Here is a 27,993-nt window from a genome sequence, read left to right on the forward strand (position 1 = left end):
AATGCTAGCATTTCCTAACTTGAGCACCCAATTCTGCAAACCTCTAGATTCCTTGGTTTGTTTTTTGTTTGGTTGTTTTTTTTAACAGACACTTGCATCATGGGTTGCATCATGGGAACCAGACTGATACACACAGTAATCAGCCTAAAAAGCCTGTCAGCCACAAAAACCAAGGCATCTGAAGGAAAGTGTCAAGATCAAGGGATCAGAGAAACAGGGAAATGCTGTAATAAGCATTTATTAATTTGATGGGGTACTTCCAAATGCCAAAAAGCTGACAGGGAAGACAGAGTTCCCTAAACGCAATCTGAATCTGAAAGACGGGCACTAGATTTCAAGTGTTGGAAGCGCTCGGAAATGTTGTTTGCTATCTGAACAAAAAAGGTTAAGAAACCTCGCTAAAAACCACTGAAGTCTTTCCAGAGATCAACTGCGATTCATGAGTGTGCAGCTCAAAGAAGTGGCTTACCAGTCCATATAATCATTACATGTGGTGCTTGGTGTTCCACAAACACGTGACAGATCACTCTTCTTAGAAACAGCATCTGGTGGTGACAATCCTTTTGAAACGGGATAACCAGATTGTTCAAGGCTTGATTGTTTTCCCTACAGAGGGCAAAGCAAGATATTATTCCACACAAGGAGTCACAATTAGGATGACAGAAATCACTTTTTCAACATCTGAAAGCTGCTGCAGCTAGAAAACCACTACATATTCCTGTTACTTTACCTCTCTATAGCAGCTTTTCTGTGTCACTTCTTGACTTGGCCATTTTTTTCTGGCGTTAACACAGTTTAGTCTAATCTGTTCCAACTGCTTTCTATAGCTTTCACCAGAACTGAATTGTTGCTCTTGACTTTCCAGACTCCTTGGCTCTGATATCTTCAGCTCCTGATGCTGGACTTTATTTTCTGAAAAAAATCAGTTTATTAGAAAGACTTGAAACAGTTTCTGGCAGATTTATCCCACAGTTTTTAGAAGAGTTTTTACTTCATTTTTTGTACCAGAATAAATGAACACAGTTAACTTACTGGAATCAGGCATCAACAGGAATTAATGCAATCTTCAGGATTCATATTCAGTTCAGTGTAGTAACATGGCAGCTTTATTCAAATGTTAGGATACTACTCTAACAGTAAGATACAGCTGTTTCCTTAACCAACATAAGAACAAGATCATATTTGTCATTTGTACTACAACATCTTGGGACACTGAGCAGGTTTATAAAGCATTTAAGATAAGCTTATTGCAATACTTCAAACTAGAAGTCTGCTGTCTGACAACATAATCCAGTGCAATGACTGAAGCCGGAGGCATAAAGGGATAAGGCATACTCTATCTCATGGTTCCTTTTGTAGGGGTAATAGGACATTGAATCGGTGCAAGATTGCAGGGCAGGCTACAAATAGCACAGCCTAAGAGTGTTCCCTCGCAGGCTTGTTCAATTCTCTTTTCAAACAACTAGAAAGCAGTATCCCATGCTAAAAAGAAGTTGAGTGCAATTCAGCTACTGAAGGACTGAGCTACTACGACTTCCCGTCTGGAAGGTTGAATGAAGCACAAACAGGGAAAGCACAACCTGAAATCAAAACTGTTCCCAATGCAAGTCAATGGGAAAGGTTTTGCTTGGGAGTTGGAGGGACACTTAAGTTGAGAAATCACCATTTTCCAAACTAAATATTTTTCTTTCCTGCAATAGGTGGGTATTTATATAATCCTAAATCCAACCCTTGCAATATTCTTGGGCATTTTCACCTAATTTCTTCAGCAGGATCAGAAATCAGAAAGTCATCTAGTGAGCTAGATTACTGATGAAACACAGAAGTGCCAAGTAACTGTAAAGGATCAGTACACGTATTCCATATTACACAATCTTGGTGCTAAGTCATTAGTAATATCCTTCAAAATTTTGCCAGCCCTGAAATATTTGCTATAAATCTAAGTTGTTTATAACATTTCCCAGAAAGATCACAATGTAAGGTGGTATCACACCACCCATATTTCTATGGTGTGAGGTGACTTCAGACAATAGTCAAACTCCATGCATTAGATAACCTAAGCTCTACTTAAGTATTCATTTCTGGAACACACGAAAAAGGTCTGCTTCTAAAAATGTGTTAAAAATCATTCCCCAAAAGTATGTTAATAATCCAATAAGAATCTCAGCCATTCAAATGTTAGCAAAACTTACATTTCTTTAAAAAACTAAAATTTCTAAAATGACACGGAAGCATTATTATGTGCTATCTTTACAGATAATCAAGGAGCATAAGGAACAATAAAGTTAAGGCTGAAACACACCATGTTTAAAGCAAGAGCATTTACTATAATCAGAAGCATAACAGTGCATTTGATTGACACTGAAATTTAATAAGCCTCTAAAGAGTACACATTTATTTCGTAGAAGTGTCATTCACGAGAATGAATGATTCCTGCAGTACAAGTTCACAAATTGGATTACAGTGGGTGTATGGAAAGAACGGTGAAAATAATTCGGATTTTTTTGCAGGACATAAGAAAAAAGGGGCAAACAATGTGCCTTTTGACAAAGTGTTTTCATACTTCTGAGAAACCTCATAAGAAAGTAACCATGACATTAAAGAAACTTATTTATTCTATACTTTACCCAAAGATCAAGATGCATGCATACGCTATAGTAAAACTCAGGTGAGAAAAATATTACAATACAATTTAAGAAATGCCCCAAGTGACATAAATTTAACATTTAGAAGTAAATGTGCATAGTGCAGTGCAGCTGACCAAAGACAACAGATACTTAACAGATGAAACCAAGAAAAAGACAAGAAAAGCCTGACCAAAGCAGAAACGAGTAATTCAGATAATTTGACAAATAGATTCCGATACATAAACAGCAGCAGAAAAAGCCACCTCGAGTTTCTGGTACTAATGGGTAAACAGGACAGAAAGAGTGCTGAAAGCAGCAGACAACACAGATGTTCTGCATTCAGAGAACTGCAGGAGCTTTGCACTTTTGTCAAGTGAAAATGTCACAGTCTCACCTTTTTAAGCTTACTTCAGCCAAAACAAGCTCAGAGTAAATTTCAACAAAAGAAATTAGAGGTATGGCATCTATAAGGTAAACTAGGAGCATATACAAGGAAAGTCACAGGAGAAGTGTTGTAATTTGAGTCTGTCAAAAAAATCTAAACAGACTACCCCTCAAGAACATTACAATACTTAGGCTGAGTTTTGTTCAGGCAACATTCACTTTTTTTTGTATAAACTACCACTGTTATCTGATACACTGGCAGCATTTTTCTACACTCTGGCTGGCAAGTCTTAATCTGAAACCTTGCATTGTTGCCATTATAATGCCTGTTCATGTTACGTGTGTTGCAAGACCTAAGGACATAAGGAATTAGCACTATACACTGGCATTTTACTTCCAGCCCAGCACTCCACACTATTGGACAGTATTGCAGTGGGAGGGTTGTGGGCTTTAGTTTGCTTGGGGTTCTTTTTTTTTTTTTTTTTTACTACTTTCACAGGTAGCACTGACAAGCCAAATTTTAATTAAATTCCAGGCAGACCAACTTTTTCATTTTTTGAAGAATATTTTATTTAGCAATGCATTTTTTTTTAAATACAGAAGAGCAAATTTTTACTGCTTATTCTATTTCAAACTACTACAACACCACATATTAATAGTTACCTCCTTTTTTCATTGCAAGACTTGTATCCATTTTGGTTTTGAGAGTTATAGTTGAATTTGTAGCTGTTTCTAAGCTGTTCTCATCCAACATCTGCAACTGTAAAGAATTTTGTTTCTTGTCAGGACTAAAGAAAAAAAGTATCTTCAAAAAAAAAAAATCAACGGTGATCCCTAGCATAGTGTCCAAAAGACTCTTCCTTATGGTATTTAATGACCAACGCACCACAAAGAGATACGCTTCAGAAAACAGCACAGGGTACACAGACAAGTGTTACTGATCCTATTTTTACATCCATCAACACTCTAAACTTCTGTCATACAGATCCTATAACAAGGACCTAAATGTTTCTATTCTTGAATTTTCTTTTGGAGGGGATGGAAACAGTACATAAAAATGCAAGGCATAGTTTGAAATTAATCTTCATCAAAACCCATAATTTACAGCTCCATAGAGTACTTAATGAACTCCGTTAAATGGACTTCATTGAATAGAGTACTTCCCATGATAAAACTCATGACTACAGCTGAAAGAGCTCCTGTAGTCCAGATGAAACTTGATTATCCCCTCTTTATAAATCACGTGACAGATTTTTAACACCCCCATTTCTCCCATCAGATGTGTTGTTCAGAGGAAGCTCTTAATGACTGATTATGCATAACACTTGAAATTTAAAAGCCACAGTGAATGTTTCTATTCACAACTGATTACTTATCATGCAGCAAGATTCCACTTTATTTCTTTCTTGAATTGAAAAAAGTGTTGTTCTTTTGCCTTCTAATACCATAGGACAGCCAGGTAGAGCTCTTTATATCTATCTTAAAAAGATTAAGTTACCTGTAAGTCTCCCAGGTCACATGAATCACCCCCACTAGATTTTGATTCTGATAGCAGAAAAGGTGCAATGAAGGCTGTACATTTGGAGTTGGATATTTGCCTATTGAAATAACATTGTTAATTACATCACATGCCAACATATAATGTAATGATTGCCTTTCGCGAACCAGATGAGAAAAAAAGCAGTTGTGTGAAGACTCTCAGCTACAAGTTTCAAACATACAGAAAAATCAGGTCCACTCTGACAGTCAAGTGAGAAACAATACGAAAGATCTGTAGCAATGCCACCATCATCCTATGAAATGACAGATGACTTAACTGGTTTTCTTCCGTAGAAAACAGTAATAAACTACAGCTAGGATCCTAAGCCCTGATAGTGTGTTCCAAGGTAAATTCTGAATTCCTTACAGAACAATACTACTATGTGAAACATCTTATCTCACTACTTTTACAGATTCAGAATATTGGGCTTTAGACAACTTCTGAGATGCTAAGCATGCAATTTTTACTCTTCAATTACGTATTTCTCCCCAAAGTTCCTATTTCTGCACAAATTTAATTATACAGCAATAAGAGAGGAAGAAAGTTAACAGACTTAATTGGGACAAAAAAAAGCTTTTTCTCCTCTGTTTACTTTCAAGCTATGCTACAGTCAGGTAACATGTAGCAAAGTGCTATTTTAGTTGGCAGATTCTTCTACTGCTGAACAGTTATTCAAAATAAAATGAGCATAACCACTTTCTTAATATAATCATTATCATATGGAATATGTTAAAAATAAGTATTTAAAAACCTTTTTGAAGTTAGAAGACTGCCTTCTGTCTAATTTTAAGAACTGGAACACACAAACATGAGGTCATTTTCAACAAAACTCAATTTTGCAGTAGCTTCCATTTCTTTTGAGGATACCGATTAGCCAGAACAAGAAACTGATCTGTGCATGCTCTCATACAAAGAATCTGAGTAGCAAGACAGGAAGTAGGTTATTGCAATAGCTAGTGCAGTTACAATGACTTTACATTCTTAATTTATATTTCCACTATCCAACAAAAATGTTCTGTTGAAAAGGACTATTAAAATCTGTTGTGCTGCAGTAAACCCAATAACAATACCTTCTCATAACACTAGCTGTAAGTGGAAGATCCTCCGCCTTCACATCATCATCATCATCATCAGTCACTAGTTTAACAGGAACCCTCCCAAAAGAGCAGGCCTAAAAGCAAATTGAAAGTTATCAGATGTGCAAAGCAGAATGAAAAGTTTAAATTTTTTTGAAGTAAAACGTTACACGTTCTACCTGGTTAGATTTGTTTAGTGGTCTTAATGGATTGTGGCAATTAACTAGAGCATCGAATTCCTGTGATTTCTCCTCCCTGTAGGCATGGAAAAAAGAAAAAAAAACACTGTAGTATGCATGTAGTTTTTGTTTAAATGATGTTTTAAGAAATTAAATAAGAAAACAAGCCATTACCCAAGCAAATGTCTGGTACCAGTAGAAGAATTTTCACCAGAATCATTCCTTTTCATGCTTCTGTGATTTCCAACTGTACTCTGAATTCCAGACTCTTGTGTACTTGATACTGTAGGTAAATTAGAATAATTCAGATAATACTGCAGATTGTAGTTATTTCAGAAGAAAAAGTGTTCTTTTATAGTAAGTGCAATTTAAAAATAAATACATTAGCAGTAATATAGTATCAATGACATATATCACTATTTTCTAGTGATCTAGATAAACATTTTATACAGTTATATAAGATATGATAATTCAGATGAAAAAAAGAAAAAACCCAGAAAGACTTACAACCAGAAGGAGCTTTCCAGGATAAGCACAAAAATAGCCTATAACAATTGTTAAATATATTAGCTACTCATTTTGTATAGTTACAGTTGTAAACTATGTTTAAACACATAGAAGGCAGATTCAAGATGTCCAAAGACTATCCAAGCAATTTAATTTCTAACTCAAAGACCTGACTTACCTTACCCTACATGCAGAAAGAGGAATACAAGCACCAAAAACATTAGTTTAAATAGTATCCTGGGGGAGTGAGGAAGAAACTTATGCTTTCAGAGCAAGCTGATTTTCCAAGTCTACATTCTGAGAATATACCTCCACTCCAAAACAGCACCATCTGAAGGATGCTACTGAAGCTTGGTCCACAAGGACTCCCGCAGGAGATGTACCACCGCTTATGTTTAAATCCTTTCTCCATTTCAGTTATTTATCATCTCACATGATGAGGACACCCACAGCTGAATAACTATAATACTATCTCTGAAACAAGGTGGTTTTGATGCCTCATTTAGGATTTATCTCAAAGCTACAACTCTGTAGCTGATCCCAACAAGCTTCCTGCTACTGCAGAGACCCAAGGTACTGATAATATCCCTGACCTGTCCTGATCTCCTCCTGTCAAACACCAGCTTTTGGGCTCTGACTTAATTTATGTGGTATTTAATTTTGATACAACACTTTTGTGCTACTTGAGTTGTGTTTCTGTAGATCCATCTGGATTTCAAACATTTAATGGGTGCCTGCAATTGCAAAAGCATGCAGCGTTTTCAACACTAGTATTACAACTGCCTCAGCTAAGAAAAAAAGGAGGGTCATTGTCATAGGTGATTACCTTCTGAGGGGAACAGAGGGCCCGATCTGCCAACCGGACCCATCCCACAGGGAAGTCTGCTGCCTCCCTGGGGCCGGGGTTAGGGATGTTGCGAAGAAACTCCCTGGTCTGGTGCAGCCCTCTGGTTATTGCCCCCTCTTGGTAATGCAGGTTGGCGGGGATGAGATCGCAGAGAGAAGTCCCAAGGCCATCAAAAGGGACTTCAGGGCACTGGGGCGACTGGTTGAGGGATCAGGGGCGCAGGTGGTGTTTTCCTCCATCCCATCAGTGGCAGGGAACAGCACTGAAAGGGGCAGGAAAACTCACCTGGTTAACAGCTGGCTCAGGGACAGGTGCCATCGGTCAAATTTTGGCTTTTTTGATCATGGGGAGGTGTACACAGCACTGGGCCTGCTGGCGACAGGCAGAGCGCAGCTATCTCAAAGGGGAAAAAGGATTCTTGGCCACGAGCTGGCAGGGCTCATTGAGAGGGCTTTAAACTAGGTTCGAAGGGGGAAGGGGACATCACCCAGCTCACTGGGGATGAGCCCAGGCTTGGCGTGCCAGGGTCAGGGGTGAGATTGACAGCCCAGCTGAAGTGTGTCTATACCAACACACGTACTATGGGCAATAAACAGGAGGAGCTGGAAGCCATTATACAGCAGGACGGCTACAACTTGGTCGCCATCACAGAAACGTGGTGGGACAACTCGCATGACTGGCATGCTGTCATGGATGGCTACAGACTCTTCAGGAAAGACAGGCCAACAAGGAGAGGTGGGGGAGTTGCTCTATATGTGAGGGAGCAACTGGAACGCATTGAGCTTGGCCTGGGGGAAAATGAGGAACAAGTTGAAAGCTTGTGGGTTAGAATTAAGGGACAGGCTCACACGGGTGACATTATGGTGGGTGTGTACTACAGGCCACCTGACCAGGAGGAGGAGGTTGATGAGGCCTTCTACAGGCAGCTGCAAGCAGCCTCACAGTCACAGGCCCTGGTTCTCATGGGGGACTTCAACCACCCTGACATCAGCTGGGAAGACCATACAGCTAGGCAGGCACAATCCAGGAGGTTCCTACAGAGCATCGATGATAACTTTCTGATGCAAGTGGTGGAGGAACCAACAAGAAAAGGCGCGCTGCTGGACCTCATGTTAACAAACAAGGAGGGACTGGTTGAGGATGTGAAGGTTGGAGGTAGACTCGGCTGCAGTGACCATGAAATGGTTGAGTTCAGGATCCTGCGTGGAGGAAGCAGGGCGATAAGCAGGATCAAAACCTTGGACCTCAGGAGGGCTGACTTTGGCCTCTTCAAGGAGCTACTGGGAGGAATCCCGTGGGCCAAGGCTCTCAAAGGCAGGGGGGTCCATGAGTGCTGGTCGCTCTTCAAACGACACTTCCTCCATGCTCAGAAGCGGTGCATCCCCCTGAGAAAGAAATCGAGCAAAGGAGGCAGGAGACCTGCGTGGTTGAACAAGGAGCTTCTAGCAGAGATCAGGTGGAAGAGAAAGGTCCATGGAATGTGGAAAGAGGGGCAGGCCACTTGGGAAGAGTACAGGAATGTGGTCAGAGCGTGCAGGGATGCGATGAGGAAGGCCAAGGCCCACCTGGAATTGAAGCTGGCAAGGGATGTCAAAAACAACAAGAAGGGCTTCTTCAACTACATCAGCAGCAAAAGGAAGGCTAGGGACAATGTGGGGCCGCTGCTCAATGAGGCGGGTGTCCTGGTGACGGAGGATGCAGAGAAGGCAGAGCTAATGAATGCCTTCTTTGCTTCAGTCTTCAGTGCCAAGGCAGGCCCTCAGGAATCCCAGGCCCCAGAGGTAAGAGAAGAAGCCTACAAAGAGGACGACTTTCCCTTGGTCGAGGAGGACTGCATGAGGGATCGCTTAAATGATCTGGATGTCCACAAATCCATGGGCCCCGATGGAATGCACCCACGAGTGCTGAGAGCGCTGGCGGATGTCATTGCTGAGCCACTCTCCATCATCTTTGAGAGGTCCTGGAGGACAGGAGAGGTGCCCGAGGACTGGAGAAATGCCAATATCACTCCAATCTTCACAAAGGGCAAGAAGGAGGACCCAGGGAACTACAGGCCGGTCAGCCTCACCTCCATCCTGGGAAAGGTGATGGAGCAGCTTATCCTGGAGGTCATCACCAAGCAAGTGGACGAAAACAAGGTTATCAGGAGTAGTCAGCATGGATTCACCAAGGGGAAATCATGCCTGACCAATCTAATAGCTTTCTACGATGACATGACTGGCTGGGTAGGCGAAGGGAGAGCTGTGGATGTTGTCTACCTTGACTTCAGCAAGGCTTTCGACACAGTCTCCCATGATATCCTCCTAGGGAAGCTGAGGAAGTGTGGGCTGGATGAGTGGTCGGTGAAGTGGATTGAGAACTGGCTGAATGGCAGAACTCAGAGGGTTGTCATCAGCGGCGCTGAGTCTAGTTGGAGGCTGGTGACAAGTGGTGTCCCCCAGGGGTCAGTACTGGGCCCAGTCTTGTTCAACTTCTTCATTAACGACCTGGATGAAGAGTTAGAATGTACCCTCAGCAAGTTTGCTGATGACACCAAACTGGGAGGTGTGGTAGATACACCAGAAGGCTGTGCTGCCATTCAGTGTGACCTGGATAGGCTGGAAAGTTGGGCAGAGAGGAACCTGATGAAGCTGAACAAAGCCAAATGCAGGGTCCCGCACTTGGGGAGGAACAACCCCATGCATCAGTACAGGCTGCGGGTGGACCTGCTGGAGAGCAGCTCCGTGGAGAGGAACCTGGGTGTCCTGGTGGACGACAGGTTAACCATGAGCCAGCAGTGTGCCCTGGCTGCCAAAGAAGGCCAATGGGACCCTGGGATGCATCAAGAAGAGTGTGGCCAGCAGGACAAGGGAGGTTCTCCTTCCCTTCTACTCTGCCCTAGTGAGGCCTCATCTGGAGTACTGTGTCCAGTTCTGGGCTCCCCACTTCAAGAAAGATGAAGAGCTACTGGAGAGAGTCCAGCAGAGGGCTACGAGGATGGTGAGGGGACTGGAACATCTCCCCTACGAGGAGAGGCTGATGGAGGTAGGCTTGTTCAGCCTGAAGAAGAGAAGGCTGAGAGGGGACCTAATAAATGCTTACAAATATCTGAAGGGTGGGTGTCAGGAGGATGGGGCCAAGCTCTTTTCAGTGGTGCCCAGTGACAGGACAAGGGGCAATGGGCACAAACTGAAGCACAGGAAGTTCTGTCTGAACATGAGGAAGAACTTCTTCATTCTGAGGGTGACGGAGCACTGGAACAGGCTGCCCAGGGAGGTTGTGGAGTCTCCTTCTCTGGAGATATTCAAGACCCGTAGGTGACCCTGCTTTGGCAGGAGGGTTGGACTAGATGACTCACAGAGGTCCCTTCCAACCCCTACCATTCTGTGATTCTGTGACAATCACAAAAAGCAGCAATCACAACATAAATAGGTAAATCTTTCATATGCAGACCTTCTCCTTTAGGGTTTTCAATAGTAGTTGCATCACTACACCTAACTGCACACAACTTGTCAAAAGCTTTCTGAAAAATCTTTTGAAGCTGTGAAGAAATGCATTTACATAGACAGTATTCCTGTTTTCAAATAAAAAATCTTTCAAAATGGAAACACGAAACAGACAAGACTTAAATGCCTGTACAATGAAACAGATAAAACAGTCTCTTCATAGTTCCAGAAGTACCATAAAATTCACTGAAAGCCAAGTTCAATGATTTAGGCCATGTACATCCCTGAGTTTGAGCTATTTCAAGTCTAGTGTTATTTGCCCTTTAAGATTTATCTTTAAATAGCTGAATCACAACTAAGCATTTTTAAAATACTTAATGTTACAAGTTCATTTAAAAGAAAAACTCCATGGGCGTACTCTTCCCCCAAAGTTCACAGCTTGCTAACCGGCAGGCAGGCCCTTGACGTGTATAATTTCATAGGTACTCCCTTAGCTTTGCAGCAAGTAAAGCCAGTAATATCACATAGAAATTGTACAATCCATGAAAGAGATGAAACTCTGTGGCACAGCACATCAGCTGTGGCACTAATGATGTCTACAACCAATTAATAGCAAATAGAGACAAAAATAAAGTTTATTAAAAAATTAATACTCTAACTGAATATTATCACAAATGTTGCCAAGTATTTTTTCTCCTCGCCCAACTAGCGTTCCACACTAAGTTTGATTTAGCAGGAGACAGCCAAATCTCAAATAACATCCCTGAGGAAATTAAATCATGTGTATTTTGCACTAATTCTGCCCTTATACAAAGCAAAAATATGGAGTGTTAGACATCGCTCTTGCAGGAGTTAGGTACGTGCACTTCAATATTCAGGTCAAACCATGTTTTCCACTGCAAACAAATTTATCTCTTGAAAACTCTGAGGTAACTGTTCCCTTACTGAAGTTATACCCAGCAACCAGTATCAGCTATATTTTATGATATAGTCAAGCACTTTAATTTTGTACCGATAAGTACATGGGGTTTGCCCATTTTAAAGATAAATATAAAGTTGAAATGGATTCTTTTTCTTAGGTTTGACTTAACGGAAATAGGCTGGTAAAGTTCTGGCAGCTGAGCATCACAATAAGATACACCTCAAAGTAAGCTATCTGTGTAACTTACTCTGCATGTTTCAGTTCTAAGTCTTCTGTACCACCAGTAGCTGTTACTTCACTTTCAGCTGAAAGTCTCTATTACAAAGTACAAATACCTGACCAGAGGAATACCCTTTCCAAAATTAGTCTACCGTCCTATGGCTCCTGCCAACTAAAGTCACTGCATCAAAGACGGAACTAAGTATTGAAGGAATAAGATGAAGGAATAAGATGAAGAATAGATACACATGCTGTTTATTAGATTTTGAGTTCATATTTAGAAAGAAATTTTCATATCTAGACAGAATATTTTTTTGCAATTGAGCACTACAACATACAAAAACTCAATCAACAATTTAAGAAATTGCAGTTACCTGTGAAGTTCTCCTTCTCCTCATCTGAAAGCAACTGCTTTTTCTGTGAATGAAAGTTTTGTAGAGCAGTTTCCAGCATTTCTCGTGGAACAGCAGAGCACTCCACAGCTTTCTGAAGGAGCTGCTTACACTTCTTTGTATTTCCTAAGTAGGAAGGAACACAAAATTACAAGTCAAGAAAATAAAAAGTTACACTGGGCAATAGGGTCTTTTTTTTAAAGACATGATTACACTCATGCTGTCTTATATTCACTTTGCATCGTCCTGTGAAGCCACTGTTCATCAGGCACTTCACTCCCTTAAATATCAACTTTCAGGATATTGCCTGGAACTAGTTACAAGTGAATCACATAAGACAATTTTTCACATGAAGTCACAAAATAAACTTTATGAAGTCACAAAACCACATTCTTGGTATTTGTTTAGTCTTATAGGAACTGTAAGGAACCACAACACAAATTTTAAAAATGTTTTTTTCTGTATTATCAGCAACTACAGAAGAGCTTTACAGACTTTCATTTAAATCTGACCAGATACAAACTTTATTACATATGCATTATAAAACATCCTTACTGCACTTAGTAGAAATCAAAGCTAAAAGCAGCTGTTAAACCAAGCATCACTACTCCAGAAAGCTAACAGTTAACTACAGTCAAAAAACGAGGAGTGAAGAGGTGGAGAGGTGGGCCTGCGTGAACCACATGAAGTTCAACAAGACCAAGTGCAGGGTCCTGCACGTGGGTCGGGACAATCCCAAACACAAGTACAGGCTGGGCGGAGAGTGGCTCGAGAGCAGCCCTGAGGAGAAGGACTTGGGGGTGCTGGTTGATGAGAAGCTCAGCATGACCTGACAATGTGCGCTGGCAGACCAGAAAGCCAACCATACTCTGGGCTGCATCCAGAGAAGTGTGGCCAGCAGGTCGAGGGAGGGGATTCTGCCCCTTTACTCCTCTCTCCTGAGACCCCACCTGGAGTACTGCATCCAACTCTGGAGCCCCCAGTATAAGAAGGACATGGACGTGTTAGAGCGGGTCCAGAGGAAGGCCACAAAAATTATCAGAGGGCTGGAGTACCTCTCCTAGGAGGACAGGCTGAGGGAGTTGGGGCTGTTCAGCCTGAAGAAGAGAAGGCTCCAGGGTGACCTTATAGCAGCCTTCCAGTATCTGAGGGTGGCCTACAGGAAGGCTAGAGAGGGACTTTTCACAAGGGTGTGTAGGGATAGGACGAGGGGGAATGGCTGTAATCTAAAAGAAGGCAGATTTAGATTAGATATGAGGAAGAAATTCTTCACCATGAGGGTTGTGAGGCACTGGCCCAGGTTGCCCAGAGAAGCTGTGGCTGCCCCCTCCCTGGCAGTGTTCAAGGCCAGGTTGGATGGAGCTCTGAGCAACCTGGTGTAGGGGAAGATGTCCCTGGTCATGGCAGGGGGGTTGGAACCAGATGATCTTTAAGGTCCCTTCCAACCCTTACCCATTCTATGATTCTATGATAAGTCAAATATGGAAAGAAGTGTACTGCAATCATGGTTTCCATGGTTTAGAGAGCATCAAGGCAAAATGATGCAATGTTTTGTTACAGCTGTTAATGCTCCTGAAGTCCCAAATGTGTAAACCACTGTTTTTATAGATGCCACATACATACATAGTATAAGAAATACTTAATTATATAGTAGTATATTTCAGAGCTCCATGATGTCTCCACCACTCAAAACTCCACTGATAACTGAAGTTAGATGTCAATGTCACCTGCAGTTCAGACCAGGGGGGAGTGGGGTGTATGTATTAGGAACTTCTATTTGAATAACCTATTTGAAGAATATTAAATGGGTGACATTGGACATTAAAGCAAGGACACACCAAAATAAGACTGGTTATGATTTCATTTAAATCTATTTTGTGCATATTTGTTATGGGTTGTTTTTTAACCATATAATCAAATACTATTTTTCTCCTAAATCCTTTGAAGTGGATAGGCTTAGTATTTCCTTTTAAGAATCCTTAACCAGCATTCTACATTTGGCTATACTTAGTAACACATTGCTTCAACAAGACCTGCGACTCAAAATGAAAGCAACCGCTCTTAGTCTTATTTGCCTCACTAAGAAATAACATGACACCAACACATCTATGTGAAAAATGAAGCACTCCATCCCCCTTAACAGATGAGGAACAAAGGCACAAAGTTGCAATCAGTCCACATCACCGCATACAAAAAGCCTGCATGATCCACCTAGGCATATAATTTTATATAGCCAAAAGCAGAGTTTTATTTCTGGTCACAAGTTCCAAACAACTCACAGCGAATCTTGCTTCAAACACTATCCAAGGCATACCAAAATTAAGGAAGAGACAGCTTCTCATCTGTCCTATTCAAATAAAGTTGTATTCAGCTTTTAAATAAAAGCAAAACAGAATGCTACCTTTATTGTGTCACTCCATTTTCAGGTCATGAAAATCCAATCTGTACAGAAATCAGTATCAATTTGCCAACCATAATTTCAGGATTTTTGACTTGAGCTTTGGTTCACAAATTTGTTCAAGACACAGGCATGAATGTATAATTAACTTTTTCTCCTTAATGCCAAGGAAAAGACGGATTAATCCAGAAGCAATTGGCAGGTGTGCCAAAGCACTGCTGAAATCACCGGGATGAGGAGGTAACAAAGCACTACCCACCTCCTTTCCCTCTGGCCTCAGCTGGACACACCCAGTGAAAAAGCATCGGCACACAAAGTAACAACCTACAACTCACAGGTTACATTAATCCTCTTTGAAGCAGCCAGCGGGGACACCACAGCACCACATATATTATGAAATGTCAATTAGACCAGCTCCAGGATAACAGATACAAAACAGAAACCACACTGGAGGCAAAACAAAGCCAATCATAAATGGCTTATTCCTTTGGAATTAGGATTTCACTTCAGGTTCACTATTTGCTGTCCAAGTAAAAAACTATTGCATTAACACATCCCATAGCTACAGGATAATTAAATTCACAAGCGATTGTGACAGAAGGATGAATTTAGTCATTGGTAATAAATAGTAACATTTCTATACTTAAATTACACAATAGGTTTTATTACACTTATTTGACAATATCTTTATTATTGCAGTATTATTATTTTATTATCTGTTTTAACAAGCATATAGCACTCACTAGACAAATTATAAACAGTAGTAAAAATGGCTAATAAGTTCAAAACAAAATGTTTATATTAGAACAAGACTAGTCAGATAACTGACTCATCTGAAACAGAAAAAATATGGAATTTCAAGTCAGATATGCACATTTTTGTCCTCTCCTCCCCACCCTGTGAAGGAATCATATTCAGTACCCTTCCTCCATCAATTATTTTATGTGGCATGTATTTCTGAGAGGGATTTTCACAGCCTTTCCTGGTCTATTACAAATAAACTTAGTCAAGAAAAACTGGAAAATTTGAGAAGACAGATGAGTATTTACTTATTGATTTTAATAAAATGGCTCTACCTCATGGGACACACTTTGACCATTCAAACTGTATACAAAAACACAGTAAAAACAAAGAAGTAAGGGACTTATATTTTCCCTTGGCAGTGCTTTTGTCTACAAACAACGGAAGTAAGCATAAAGAAAAATAGCTATTAAGATGTACGCAGAATCCAGAGTGTAGAACAGACAGCTTAATCTCACTTAAGTATTTATTGCAGTTAATTTTGGGGAGAATTTCTCATACTAGGCAGTATACAACAGCTTACATGATACTGACAAAAAACATTAAGAAAAATAAACCACAAAAAATTCAAAATATATCCACCACGGCTTTTTCTTTCAAAAAAGATAACAGCTTTAACACAATGTGCTTGTCCTTCCGAATGGAGCAAGCCGTTAAAGGGAAAAGATAAACAGGGTGACATAAATCACTGGTCAAGTCACCCATGGAAAGAAGATTTAAAAAGACACCCAAAATATACGAGCCTGTGGGTAGGCAGCACAACCCCGCTGACAATTACCAGAGCCATCTCCCCTATACACAACCGGAAAGAAGCAACATAACAAGCAAAGGTGAACTTTGTGGACTATTTGCCCGAAGTATTGAGGACCTATTGATCTAGATATTTTACAGCATAATGTATATAGTCTGGAATAGTCTAGAGGGAGAAGTGGAAGAGTAAAAGCAAGAAAAAAATCCTCATAAAGAGTTTATTAAGTGAAGGAAAAAGAAAAAAAAAAAAAATGTAAGTGATACAAAGGCAACCGTTCATCACCACCTACCAGCAGAATGATACCCAGCCAGTGTCCACGTAACTGCTACTGTGGAAAGACTATCCTCTAGTTTTTTATTGCTGAGCATGATGCTATAAGGCATCATGGTCAATTCAGGTCAGCTGTCCCAGTTGTATCCCCTGCCAACCTCTGGCACACCCTCAGCCTTCGAGCACAGTAGAGGCCAAGCAAGAAACAGAAGTCCTTGACACTGTGCAAGCACTGTTCAGCAACAGCTAAAACATCGGTGTGTTACCAACGCTGTTTCAGTCACAAATCTAAAACACAACAGCTCATATGAGCTGCTAAGAAAAATAACGCCACCCAAGCCAGATCCAGTACACCAAGGAACAGGATAAATTAATTTAGAAAGTTTGCTTTCAGTGCAGCTATCCCTACCAGGGACAGACAGTCCAGGCATCCCTTAAAGAAGGGGACCAGATTTTTTTAAAAGACATTATCACTCTTACCAGAATGGCTTACCTAAAACACTTCTATATGGCACCATATGGCAAAGATTACCATTCTATAATACTGACAAAGCTCTTCCCTCCCCGCCAACTGACTGGAACATGGCATATATGATACTGTCAAAGAAGTCAGTCCATGGCAATTACAAAGCAACAGAAGATGGATATCCATCTTCAGTGTCCCAACACGAATAATCATCAATGGAACAGGAAACAGAAGGATCAATGAAAATCCAATTGCTAGCTACTTAAGAATCTGAGTAGCAAGGGGGAAAACATAATTGGACCAAACTGCCCATTTACAGCACATTTACAGTGTATTTTGGTTTAATGAAAAAACACACAAAGAATCTACAGTTGCTTTTTGGAATGAGATAGAATTTCTTCCACAAGCAAGCTGAAAGTATCTAAAGCGAAATTACCAGCCAGATTTGAGTACCATTTTTCAGCGCAGCAAGAGCCTTGCTCAGACCTGCTACTGTAAGATCTAAGCTTAAAAAACCAAACAGAAATCACTGCCAATTTTCATCTTGTTTTAAAATTATTTCTAAAAAGGAAAATAACCTATGAACTGTGCACATATTTTCATTTTAAAAATGAACACCCATGTTCTTGACAAATTTCATTCAAAAAGGAAGAAAATCCGTATTTTTCTTTTTCTGATTTAATACCTACCAGTTTCCTTGCAAATTATGTAACAGGGCAGAAGTTTAAAACAACAAAACCTAGAACGACACAGAACAGCAACATCAAACAAGTTTTTCTACACACCTTGTGATAGTTCGAACTGTGCAAAAGCCACATGCACAAAAGCAAATTTCTTGCAGTTCAGTCTGGCCAGATGAAATTGGTCCCGTGCCTCCTCTGGATCTTGAAGACTGTAAAGATTATATAACAATAATTATACAACGTGAAGAGCCTGACTAACAGGAATGAAGTTTCACATGCTTGGTGATAGCTTCAGATATTTCTGGAAAAGCAATCCACCTAAAGGCAAAGTTATTCCTCTTCCTTAGAACCATACTGAAGCACAAATAACCAAAGAATCTTAAAAAAGCTAACAACTGAAAGATATCAAGCTGACACTTTCCAAGAACCAGAACGTGCTCAAACCTTAAGAGAAAGGCTGACTCCTCATTCTTTATCACTACTCATTTCTCAAAATATGTACGTACTTTCCCCTCAGAACACCCACTAACACCTTCCAGGATACATTCTGACACCACCCAGAGAAAATTCTCCATTCTTCTACACGTGCCCACTCCTATACTAAGGAGGGGACAAGGAGAAGATTGCTTCAGAAACACCAAATGTCGATAAATGTATTGCATTAACCAAGTCAGAAGAAATATATATACACTATTAGTTATATCCTACAGCAATATGGTCACAAAGTTTCCAATCCATTACGTTAAAGCAATACTGAACTCCAAAATTTTGCTAAAGTTTATGAACTTTTCTACATTGAAGAACTTCTGCAACTGCACCTAAATTATCCGATTCCATGAGCAGAGACGTAGGTCACCGAAAGAAGTTGCTTCTGTTGGTACATCTTAATACAATACCTGCAGAAAACTAGGACACCACAAGACCTTTTATCCAATAGCTATCTCTATCAAGGGTTCTATGGAAACATCGACTTCTTACAAGATGTAGGGAATTCATTCTATTTTCCCCATACTCCTAGGCAACACAGTCTTATCAGTTAAACTTGGCAGCACAACATGAATTTAAGTCCATTTTCTGCAGACACACTTGAAGCAGCAATGAGAAACATGGTATATACTTCAAAATGTATGGACTGTGCTACAAAGCCCAGACAAGATACTTCACATTTAATAGTTTCTTTACTTTTACTAGATTTTAATCCTAGTTTTACATTCAGCTGTAGATTGCCAAATAGGACAACTGAGATGCCTGCACACAGTACACTAACATTTAAACATTCCAGGGGATCTACAGCTTAAGTACTCGTCAAGATAGAAAAGGCACGAATCTATATCATTATGAAATAAATTAGCATTACATTTCAAAGGACTCCCTCCCATTTTTAATATTAAAGGAAAGTTATTTTAACACTTTTATTAGCAAAATCCACAATCAAGAAATAAAGTAATTTCTTCCAGAATTCCACCCTGGTTCAACACGTAACCAAGGGTAGCACTTAGAAGCGGGGGTGGTGAAAAATTTATGACAATGGCTTAAAAAAAGAAGTACAGAAAAATACAACACTGAAAGCTAAATAGAACATATTTCCAGTAGAATTGTGTGGAATTAAGAATGAAAAAAGTCTCTACCATAGTTTAGGCATGTTACTGGACTCCAGTAAGTTTAATAAACTCAGCTCTGATCATGCAAAGCAATAGGACAGGCACAGAATAACCCATCTGCAGGAAAAGTCAGAGTAACAGAAATTAAGCTGTAACATGAAGTACACCCATTTTCAAAAAGTGTGTTAAAGTTCCTGTAAAAAGCAGCAACAACTTGAATAGCAATATGCAGAACAAGCCCTAACATTAGCAACAGGTATCAGGTGCCACACACTTGGTGGCACTGTGCTACAGCCAGAAGCATTACCTGAGAGCAGGCCTGGAATGGTTAATGTGCAATAATAATCACAGAAGCACCTGGCTGTTCACCTGTTTCAGAGGACATCCAAGGGTTCTTCAAACAACTTCAGTATCATAATAGGTCAAAAGGTTTTGGCTTAGACTGCAGCCAGAGAAGATACCAAGACAACACAGGTCCAGCGCCAAGAACGCAATAATCCAGCTTTGATCAGAAAACAGTGTTGCTGCTGATAGGCACTAAAATCTCAAGCCGTTGTCACTGCTCCTGAAGTTTGTGATGCTCTGACTTGCTTTTCGTCTTAGGTGGAACAATTGGGAGAACAGCAAATAGAACTCTACTGAAGAGCACCTTTCTTGTCCCCCCCCCCAAAGGCAGTATCATCAGAGCCCTTTGTATCAAAGTGTTACTTTACTTGTAATAGCTAAAAAGAAATAAATCAGAAGCAATTCAAGAAGTTGGGAGATGAGAGGATTTTCTTTAACAGAAGCTAAAGCTGAGCAGAGACAAAATAGATAGAACTAGACAAACTGACAGCCAGGAACAGAGAAGGTGAGTACAAAGCACCAGGGAAATCTCAAACACCAAGAAAGTTATGAGCAATTAGTGAACATGCCAAATACAAGAGAACCAAATAGCCAGTCACAGATCAATTTAACATTAATCTCCAACAACTACAGACAAGCAACACCCTTGGGTTTTTTGTTTTTAGATCTGATCAGTCATTTCAGGCTCTGGTATGATGACATGTGTAGTTCACAAATGCAGTCTCATAATTGACTTTATATTACATGCCACTGAATGAGAAAGCATTAGCCTATAATAAATGATTAAGAACTGGCTAATCACAAAGTAATTTTCAAATGGGGGACTACCATTTAGGGGGATACTTATGGAAAAATTCCCTTGGGATTGATGCTATGTCAGATTTTAGTGGGTACATTTTTAAGAGGAGTTTCAGAGTGGGCTGTTCATCTTTTTTTTAAAATAATTTTCATTAGCAAGTCACAAAATGTGACAGAAGGTATTTGCCAATTAAAAACGTGAAGCAGAATACAAAGAGAGCAGATCTGAACTACCCAGTGAGCTAGGCAGATTCTACAGTAATGCTGGCTACCAAAGCAGACGGTATTTTAGCATAGCTGTAGAGAGCGCATCTTCACTGTGAAACAAGATAGACTACTCTCTCAGGAAGGTCTCCAAAGGCTGTAGTGGTGAAGCAACCAAAGACATTTCAGTGGGACACTGCAACTAAAACTGTTAATAATATTCATGCATTCTAGCAGTTACAGGCTACTGACAGTGCCTTCAGTTTTGCTTTCTACAATACAATACACAGAATACCACAGTTAGCTCTAGTAGCCATTGTAGAAGTGTCCACCTTTAAAATCATGTTTTAAAGACAAAGTGGGAAGAGGTCCAAGAGTTACAAAGTGATCAGGGAGATAATCTTTCTGAACTTAGACTCCTACTGCACATAACGAGCTAACAGATATGACTTGATAACAGCATCCAATCACCATTCTGGAAAAAAAACTCCAGAAAGTATGAGCTGGAAGCTGGACCTCGAAGCTTAAGTTGCACAATTTCTGTTCTGAGGAAAAGCAACTAACTTTTGAAGAACACCATCTCTCAGTGTCTTTGAAGCAGACCTTGTGGAAGATATGCTTTACTCCACTTACACAAAATCACCTTACCTCTTCAAGATACTAAGGATTCACAGCAGGCCATTATTAACTCCTGCTTGTTTCTCAACAGTACAGTGAACAGATTACTTCCATTGTATGCTTTGTAAACGCTGATGCAGTAAGATCCATGCAAATGACAGTACAGACAAAGGAGATGATGATATCATACTGCAAGACCAAGCCACCTGCCAAAAAGCCAAATAGGACGACATAGAAGAAACAGAATAATACTAGCTATATTCATAGAATGGTTTGGGTTGGAAGGGACCCTTATAGATGACCTAGTTCCAATACCCCTGCCATAGGCAGGGACACCTTCCACCAGACCAGGTTGCTCAAAGCCCCATCCAACCTGGCCTTGAACACTGCCAGGGATTGGGCATCCACAACTTCTCCGGGCAACCTGTTCCCACCCTCATGGTGAAGAATTTCTTTATTATATCTAATCTCCATCTACCCTCTTTCAGTTTAAAGCCATTACCCCTTGTCCTGTCACTGCATGCCCTTGTAAGAAGTCCCTCTCCAGCTCTCTGGCAGACCCCCCTCAAGTACTAGAAGGCTGCTATGAGGTCTCCCTGGCACCTTCTCTTCTCCAGGCTGAACAGCCCCAACTCTCCCAAGCTTTTCCTCATAGGAGAGGTGTTCCATTCCTCTGATCATTTTTGTGGCCCTCCTCTGGACCTGCTCCAACAGGCCCACGTCCTTCTTATGTTTGGGACCCCAGAGCTGGATGCAGTACCCCAGGTGGGGTCTCAGAGTGGAGCAGAGGGGCACAATCACATCCCTTGGCCTGCTGGCCACGCTGCTTTTGATGCAGCCTAGGATATGGTTGGCTTTCTGGGCTGCGAGCGCACATTGTCAGGTCATGCTGAACTTCTCATCAACCAGCACCCCCAAGTCCTCCTCCTCAGGGCTGCTCTCAATCCATTCTCTATCCAGCTCGTATTTGTGCTTGGGATTGTCCTGTCCCATGTGCAGGACCCTGCACTTGGCCTTGCTGAACTTCATGAGGTTTGCATGGACCCACCTCTCCAGCCTGTCAAGGTCCCTCTGGATGGCGTCCTTCCCCTCCAGCATGTCAACCACACCACACAGCTTGGTATCATTGGCAAGCTTTCTGAGGGTGCACTCAATCCGACTGTGCATGTCACCAACAAAGATGTTAAACAGCACCTGACCCTTCAGGAATGCCACTCATCACTGCTCTCCATTTGGACATCAAGCCATTGACCACAACCCTTTCAGTGTGTCCATCCAGCCAATTCCTCATCCACTAGGCAATCCATGCATCGAATCCGTGTCTCTCCAGTTTTGAGACAAGATGCCATACAGGACAGCTTCAAATGCCTTGCACAAGTCCAGGTAGATGACATCAGTTGCTCTTCCCTGATCCACCAATGCAGTAACCCACAGTAATAATAGAAGGCCACCAAATTTGTCAGGCACAATTTGCCCTTAGTGAAGCCATGTTGGCTGTCACCAATCGCCTCCTCATTTCCATGTGCCTTAGCATGGTTTTCAGGAGGATCTGTTCCATGATCTTGCTGGTCACAGAGATGAGACTGACTGGCCTGTAGTTCTCCAAGTCTTTCTTTTTACTCTTTTTAAAAATAAGGGTTATGTTTCCCCTTTTCCAGTCAGTAGGAACCTCACTGGACTGCCACAGCTTCTCAAATATGATTGATAGTAGCTTAGCAACTTCATCCACCAGTTCCCTCAGGACCTGCAGATGCACCTCATCAGTTCCCGTGGACTTGTGCACCTTCAGGTTCCTTAGATGGTCTCAAGCATAATCTTCTCCTGCAGTGTGCCAATCCTTCATTCTGCCTGCCTCTGCCTTCAATGATTTGGGTGGTGTGGCTGGAGCACTTGCCAGTGAAGACTGAGGCAAAAAAGTCATTGAGTACCTCAGCCTTCTCCATATACCAGATAACCAAGTGTCCTGTTTCCTTCCAGAGAGGGACCCACATTTTCCCTAGTCTTACTTTTATAACTGACGTACCCACACAAGCTTTTCTGTCTTCCTGGTTGGAAGCAGACCCCCACTATAATGTCACCTCGCCCTGCCTTGAATCCTGACCCATAAGCTCTCAGTCAGCTCCTCATCCATCCCCAGGCAGAGCTGCATGCACTCCAGCTGGTCACTGACACAGAGGGCAACACCCCCTCCTTGTCTCCCCTGCCTGTCCTTCCTAAAAAGTTTGTAGCCTTCCATTCCAACACTCCAGTCATAGGAGCCATCCTACCACTTCTCCATGACACCAATAAGATCATAGCCTTGCAGACATGCACACATCTAACTCCTCTTGTTTATTCCCCATGCTGCACGCATGGGGATCCCCGATGAAGCTGACTTACTGGCTGGAGCAGCTGGAATTCCTCTGTGCTGCTCTTCAGGTGTTCTCCTGCTGACCTGTGACCCTTCTCCAGGCTCTGCGCATCTATTGCTGGCACTGGCATCAAACTGGTAGGAGTGGAATGGATTGAGGTTCCCATCCCCTGGCAACTTTAGTTTAAAGCCCTCTTCACCAGCTTGGCAAGCCTATGACTGAAGATGCTCTTCCCCTTCTCTGTCAGATGGACTCCATCAGCCCCCAGTAGACCAGGTTTCTCAAAGTAAGTCCCATGGTCTAAGTAGTTGAACGCCCGGCTGTGGCACCAGTCCTGTAACCATTTGTTGATTCATCAGATTCAACTGGCCCTTTCAAATGTCTTCCCTTTAACCAGAATTCACAAAAAAAACAACCTGCACTCCAAAGTCCTTTACCACCACTCCCTGGGCTCTGTAATCCTCTTGATGCTCCTCAGACTGCTCCTAGCTGCATCACTGGTGCCCACGTGAAACAGCAGCAGTGGATAATAGTCAGTGGACTGTACAAGGCTTGGTGGTCTCTGACACCCCTGATACAAACCCCTGGTAAGCAGCACATCTCTCTAGAGAGAGAGTGCATTAGGTCAGCAACAGGCACCTCCATACAACTCAAAGACGACAGTCACCTACTACTATCACCTGTCGCCTGTTCTTAGCTGCACTGGTTGTTATATAGGGAGTAGATCAGGCTGCCTTACTCAGCTCCAGTGTCTCTCCTGATGTGACAGATCTTTCCTCTTCAGTCCCCAGAGTGGTGAAGCAGTTCTGCAAGGGCACCTCAGACTTTGGAGCAAGTCTCTTGCTCCTGCTGGTCCTTGCTGTTGCAAGCTTCCATTCTTCCGCATTATTGGCCTCCCTTCTCTTCTGTGTGTGCTGGTGGGGGAGTTTCTGGCTATTTGGCTGTGGGTCCACTGCATACTCTGCTAGGAACTCCTCAGCCTCCCTGATGTTTCACAGCCTTCTCACCACCTCCTGCAGCTCAGCCACCTGCTGCAGGAGGTCCTCCACCTGGGCACACCTTTCACAGGCAGGTCTGCTGCCTGTCCCTGCCCCAGGAGAAAAGTCAAGGCACTTTCTCCAGTCTGAGGTCTGCACTGCAGCCTCTCCCTTCAGCAGCTCCATCTGGGTAGAGGCATCGGCCACCACTGGGATAGATGGTGCACACTCCCCAGCTGGAGCTGCAGCCACTGCTCTCAGACAAGTGCCCACCACTCTGCCTTGAGAGTCAGGTAGGGTGAGTGCCTTTGACCTGTTAGATGGTCACAGAACAGTGCCTGGTTGCTGGGTTATGTCTAGTTCAAGGCTCCCACTCTACCAGTGTAATGCCCCTCCTTTGAAGAGGTGCCTTGCTGTGCAGATTGCCACGTCACTGGAAGACCACCAGCTCAACTCCAACTGTTAAGGACTGCTGCAATGCTAAAACTCAGCTCTTAAAAATGTTTGCTGTAATGATATTTCAGAAGGTCTCCTTACCAAAAAATCAAGTTATAACTGCCCCAAACTATGTCTGAAAACATCTGAACCACCACACTGTTCAAATTTGGACTGAATAAAGCAATAAATGACAAGAATCAAAACTAATTTCATAAGTATGAGAGTACAGAATAATGTCTTGAGACATTCTTCCTACCCTAAGGTATCTGGGATGAGTCTTTCCTAGTAAGGGAGAAAGCAGACTAGACGATAGACCACTAGGGGTTGACTAGATGGATTAGAGAATAGCAAATTGCCTACTTCACAGCCAAATCAGTTATAGAAGTCCACAGGGAAATTAATCCTCATTTACAACACAGTTTAATACACAGACTATAGTTACCCAAAGTTATATCAGATTTCACCCATTCAGCTTCTTTTGAGCTGAAGTATCAAGCTGCCAAAAAAAAAAGTCTCATGCTATTTCCCCACGTACCTTACATATAGAAACAAAAAACCTGTATTAATATCTCTAAATCAAATAGCTCTGAACAATCATGTTTATTAGCATATACAAAAAATGCAGGTACTGTGGAGACAAGAGATAAGCTGACTAGCCAAAGCTGCTCCAAGTTTCAAGGAGTGATATGAAAACATCCACATTATCATTTTGATAATTTGTTGCAGAAACCACTAACGACAACAAGCTATTTTTTATCATCATTCAAATGCAGAATTATTAATGAGCTTTTATATTGAAAATTTGTACTTACACTTTCAGCTCGGCAAATCTGACAAGGATGCGAGCATAGCTCTCATCTTGACTATGCTTTTCTGCAGGCAATGCAGTCACCGCTTGACTGTAACGACCAATGAGTCTATTCAGCAGGCTAACATCCATCTGAGGAATACCCTTTTTCTCCAGCCTAAGCAAAAAGCACAGCCAATCTTCTGGACTATTTGTTGTCATCATTATTTGATTAACAGTTCCAGAGTTATCTGACAGAAAAATTAACACAGGAGATTGATTAAAACTGCAACAAACATGAAGAAAACACTTTTTATAAGCTTTCATGGAAAGATGACTAGTGGTTTGTGTTTGTTTTTTTTTTTTTAACTAGATTAGAGTAACACAGTTAATTACAGAAACAAAGAGAGATGAAATGTATTTTGTGGTCATTAACGCTGAAAAAATGCTAAACCTCAAATCTTTCAGTTAATGGTTCTTTCACTCTTAGTTTAGGTTAAGATCTGTTGCATAAGTGACAACAGAGTAACAAAAACACATACCTGTTGTATCAGTTGAGATTTTAGTACAGTTAAGCTCATCGGTGATATTATCTTCATTTCTGTATTTGTTTTTCAAGTCTCTCACTCTATTCATGATTGAAGCAATCTGTGACAGTCCTCTTTCACTTAGGTCTTCCCCCTCCATCTGCAGACACAATGTCAAAAAATCAGTGAAGTTACTGAAGAATGCTGTTGTAGCTCACCTTAATTGGAATTACCATGGAAAAGCCTCTCGTGTATTTTGCAACTTGAGATTCAACCACATTGCATAACATAAATATTCTATTAAGCTTTCGTCGATGTAGTTATACGAGTGAACTTTTTAGCAGAAGCCAATTCAGATGAGCAAAAGGAATTGGAAGTTAACTGATCTGCCCAAATACTAATGCATGCTTCACAGTAGCCCTTTCCAGTAAGGTATATCCCAGTGTTCGAATAAACTGCAGGAGGGGATATGTTGTCTGAATAGCTATTAGTGTATTATATTAAATAACATCCTGAATCCATAAATTAAGATGGCTAAGAAGCAGCCCTTCTCCTAGCCATACACTCCTGCCACTTCTCTTGACTAAACAGAAATGGAATAAGCATTTGTCAGACTTCATGGTGACCCGGCTCAGGGACAAATCCCAACAGAAAACTACATAAAAAAAGGGGAGACCTTTTATCTTTTTTGCTTGATGTTTTCAACTGTGTCACCATATGGACAAGAGAAAGGCATCAAGGAGAGACTTTAACTTGATGACACCCGTAAGGCTGGGGTGGACTACCTTAGATGTATCACCCCACACACACGCTGCCCTTAAACGTAAAGATTTTTCATATGGAAAAAAAAACTTGATACTATAAACTTGACATTTTAACAATATTCATTTTTCTCCATCACAGGTATAACTTACAGTAGAAATAAGTTTCAAGACATAAGAGGTATTTACAACCCATCTTCTAGCATTACTTCCTCTAATGGGCATGACATTTTTTATTTTACATAATACATGTACTAGTTAGACATTACGAAGTGCTCCGAAAAGTATCATTTATTCTTGTTATGCCTCAATTTTAACATTATCCTTCTCTAAAGCAGCACTTAAATAAAATGTGGTGCACTTATTTATACTATTGAGAATCTAAATCAAACATTTTGAAATAGTTCCTTGTCCTAGTTCTCATTTATTTTTGCTGTTGGAAAATTTTACCACCTAGATGTCTATCCAAAAGGATTCACTAAGACATTACATGAATAAAGACAAACCACTGAATACAGTGAACCAGTAGGGGATATGTAAAAAATTACTATACTACATTCCTTGTAATAAATAATATTCAACCTTTATATTAAGTTCTGGCTAGAATGTCTGCTTTAAGGAATACAATCCAACACTGAAACTAAAAACTGATGGGGTGGGGGGGCTAGCCAGGAAACGCTAATCAGAAGATGAGGAAAGTTCACACGTGAGACACCGAAGACATATCTGCACAGAGCTTCACAGCCTATGTGCAGGCTGGGAGAACCCTAAAGCAAATTTGTGTACTTTGTCAGCTACTCAGAATTACATCCACATAACTGGAGTAATTTAAGGCTTACAGAAGTAAATAGTTAAGAAAATTATTAAGACAAATCTATTCATATTTAACCTTTCCATAGTCTCTCTGTTCAGGAAAGGCAAACTCTTGCGCATGTTTCCAAAGAAGAAGTCAGATTACTTTTTCAAAGGATGTGATAGCATCACTGATGTGGGTGGCAGCTTACTAACAAAAAAAAGACACACAGGTTTTTTTTTACTCAAAGGTATGCTATACAAACCTGTCTCTGTATGTCTACATTTGATTCTAACACCTTGCAAA

At 41.2% G+C, this 27,993-nt stretch overlaps 1 protein-coding gene across 1 annotated transcript in view; it reads right to left on the minus strand.

Moving 5' to 3' along the window:
* Positions 1-27,993, minus strand: part of TTK (TTK protein kinase) — a 52,506-nt gene that overhangs the window by 17,704 nt on the left and 6,809 nt on the right. The window contains exons 3-13 of the mRNA XM_075414462.1: positions 26,149-26,293; positions 25,632-25,857; positions 17,590-17,696; positions 12,101-12,244; positions 5,981-6,089; positions 5,807-5,882; positions 5,622-5,722; positions 4,510-4,609; positions 3,675-3,771; positions 731-912; positions 470-606 (exon numbers count right to left, since the gene is read on the minus strand). Coding sequence (XP_075270577.1) covers positions 470-606; positions 731-912; positions 3,675-3,771; positions 4,510-4,609; positions 5,622-5,722; positions 5,807-5,882; positions 5,981-6,089; positions 12,101-12,244; positions 17,590-17,696; positions 25,632-25,857; positions 26,149-26,293 — 1,424 coding nt within the window. The remainder of the gene's footprint in view (positions 1-469; positions 607-730; positions 913-3,674; positions 3,772-4,509; positions 4,610-5,621; positions 5,723-5,806; positions 5,883-5,980; positions 6,090-12,100; positions 12,245-17,589; positions 17,697-25,631; positions 25,858-26,148; positions 26,294-27,993) is intronic.

This window comes from Opisthocomus hoazin, chromosome 2 (genome assembly GCF_030867145.1).
Source record: "Opisthocomus hoazin isolate bOpiHoa1 chromosome 2, bOpiHoa1.hap1, whole genome shotgun sequence".
Taxonomy (NCBI): Eukaryota; Metazoa; Chordata; class Aves; order Opisthocomiformes; family Opisthocomidae; genus Opisthocomus; species Opisthocomus hoazin.